The sequence below is a fragment of the Apis dorsata genome, unplaced genomic scaffold (assembly GCF_000469605.1).
Source record: "Apis dorsata unplaced genomic scaffold, Apis dorsata 1.3 scaffold_92, whole genome shotgun sequence".
Classification (NCBI taxonomy): domain Eukaryota; kingdom Metazoa; phylum Arthropoda; class Insecta; order Hymenoptera; family Apidae; genus Apis; species Apis dorsata.
Genome location: NW_006263390.1, coordinates 1039680 through 1042306, shown reverse-complemented (window position 1 = coordinate 1042306; position 2627 = coordinate 1039680). Strand labels below are relative to the sequence as shown.

Here is a 2627-nt window from a genome sequence, read left to right as displayed (position 1 = left end):
AAAAAAAAAAAAAAAAAAAAAAAAGATATAACATTATCTTAACGAAACTGTGTGAAAAAATTAATATTGGAGATAAGATATTTTTTTTTTTTATATGTGAAAAAAAATATCATATACATTTAAATATATATAATTGTTCGATCAACGATTTATCATATAATGTAATTAAAAAAAATGCTTACGTAAAAATGTTATTTATCATTATATAAAACTCTTTAAAATTTAAACAATTGATAAAAATTCCAGAGTCATTCACATATATCGCGTTTCACCGATTTAATCTATCGATAGAAATAAATATAAACTTATCTTTATTAAATTCAATGACGAAAAATAAGGAAACTATTTCAATAATAAGTTTTATTCCATTATTCGTTAATCTTTCGATTTCAATTATGTCGTAGAAAAACTGATTAAGATAATTAAGAAGATAAGGTGATAAATTTGCGAAAAAAATATAAGAAAAATATTTTTCTATTTTAAGTGATGTGTATTTCAAGAAAATAAGAAAAAAAAAAAAAGATATTCTAAAAAAGATCTCTAAATCGTTATATTGAAAATTAATCGAAAGAAAACGAAAAATTATTCCTTGCCTCATGTATTTTCAAAATATANAATATATAAAACTTTTTTTTTTTTTTTTTCGAATACAATTAGAATTTTTAGAGATAAGAAGATAATTACACGATATCACGTGCAAGATGGTCACAGATAAAATAACTAGAAAGATTGATATTTCAATTTTTTTCGTAAACTTTTACACGATATTAAAGATATTAAAGTTAATAAGAACGTAAAACATTATTTGAATCGCAATAATCCAACGATTTCGATTCATGCATGATTAAAATTCATCTAATTTCCGTGATCGTGAACAAATCGATACATTTCACTTATCTTTCTTGAAAAGAGCGTAAATATATATACGAATTGATCAACAGTGATGTAAATTTTTCTGTTCTCTAGACAGAAGAGATACGTTTGGTCGTAGTTGCAATTATGTGAAAAGGGACATCGTTAAAATTATCGATTTTTTCTCATACAAAAGTGAATCGATGCAATATAATTTTTAATTGATAAAATTAATAAATAGAACGAACAAGGCAGAATTGTATAGAATAAATTTATATAACAATTAAATTTCATTATCATCAATGAACGAATAATATATAATGTAATATATAATGTAAAAATAGCCGTATCTGTATATTTGTGTATATTTAAAATTTTTTTTTTAGAATTCTTTTTTCCACAAAATAGAAATATGTAATACAATACTTATCATTCTTAGTTATCGATACGTATCATCAGGTATATTTATCATGTCGATATCTTCTATATCTGATAAAAAAAGAACAAAAAAAAAAAAAAAAAAAAAAAAAAAAAAAAAAAAAAAAAAAAAAAAAAAAGAAGTGATCGCTATTTCATAGTTTCACTATAATTATCGTTTCATGATAATCATCTATTTTGCTCGTATCAAATAATAAATGATTAATAAAAGGAAAAAAAAAAGAAACGAGCAGACATATATATATATATATATATATATTTTTCAAGGAAAATTATGTCGAAGTTTCAATGATCCTCATTTGATGTTCATAAATGAGAAAAATATATTTTTCGACAATTGCTCGAAATACATAGAATAGAATAGAATGGAAAATTTTCGAAGCTCATACCAGATATGTAATATGTTTCTCGAAGTTCTTCCTTCTCTTTTATCCTCAGATAAAAAAAAAAAAAAAAGAAAAAGGAATTATAAATTCTTAATACCTGTGTTCTCATTCGAACGGGAAATATATTATTATTTTAAAACACATTAACGTTGAATGATAGATTGGTAAATAATTTTTGAATAGTAGATATATTATAAAAAAAAAAAAAAGGAAATTAAGGGATGTTTCTTACAATGTTTCTTTTTTTTTAAAAATAATTTCTCTTCTACATAACACGAAATACATAGTTTAAATATTATTCTCAACATGAAATTTGATTTCTAAGAAGAAATATACTTTTTTGATTCATAAGATAAGCAGATTTTTCTATTTGCCAACAAAAAGATAATTCGATTGATTGACGCGACAAAGGAGTGAAAACAGATAAAGGAGAACAAGAAATTAGCGATACCAGATTTTTATGTATGCGTTAATCGCGTATCATCGAGGTAGTGATATTGATTAAAGGTATCTATTCAGATAAGGGTAAAGGTTTCCCCTGATAAGCTTTACAAAGAGTATTTCTACTTCATCAAGTTTTGCAGCACTCGCGGATGAACGCTCGAAATATCAACGTGAATCAAGTGACAAAGTCGAAAAACAGGACGATGCAGAAATTTTTGTTAATATCGTTGGCCATCGGCCTCCTGTCTCTACAATCCGGTAAAGTATTACGATCGATCGGATATTTTATCATTTATCTTAATTAACTTTTTCCTTTTATTAAATTATTTATTTTTAAGTTTCCAAATTATAACGTGTATTTCATTCTAAATTAGGGGACGCGCTCAAATGTAAAATATGCAAGGGAAATTGTACTGATTTAAATCAAAGTGAAGTCAAAGTGGCAGAGTGTTCACTTCCGACTACGGAACCACCGAGCCCGGAACCATCGAGTACGCAATCTTCTTC

The 2627-nt window shown here is 25.0% G+C and overlaps 1 protein-coding gene across 1 annotated transcript in view; it reads left to right on the top strand.

Annotated features, from left to right (window-relative positions):
- The first annotated feature begins 2323 nt into the window (after window positions 1-2323).
- Window positions 2324-2627, top strand: part of LOC116185063 (cell wall protein RBR3-like) — a 1683-nt gene continuing 1379 nt past the window's right edge. Inside the window, exons 1-2 of the mRNA XM_031508600.1 lie at window positions 2324-2378; window positions 2495-2611. Of these exons, the coding sequence (XP_031364460.1) occupies window positions 2324-2378; window positions 2495-2611 (172 nt within the window). The remainder of the gene's footprint in view (window positions 2379-2494; window positions 2612-2627) is intronic.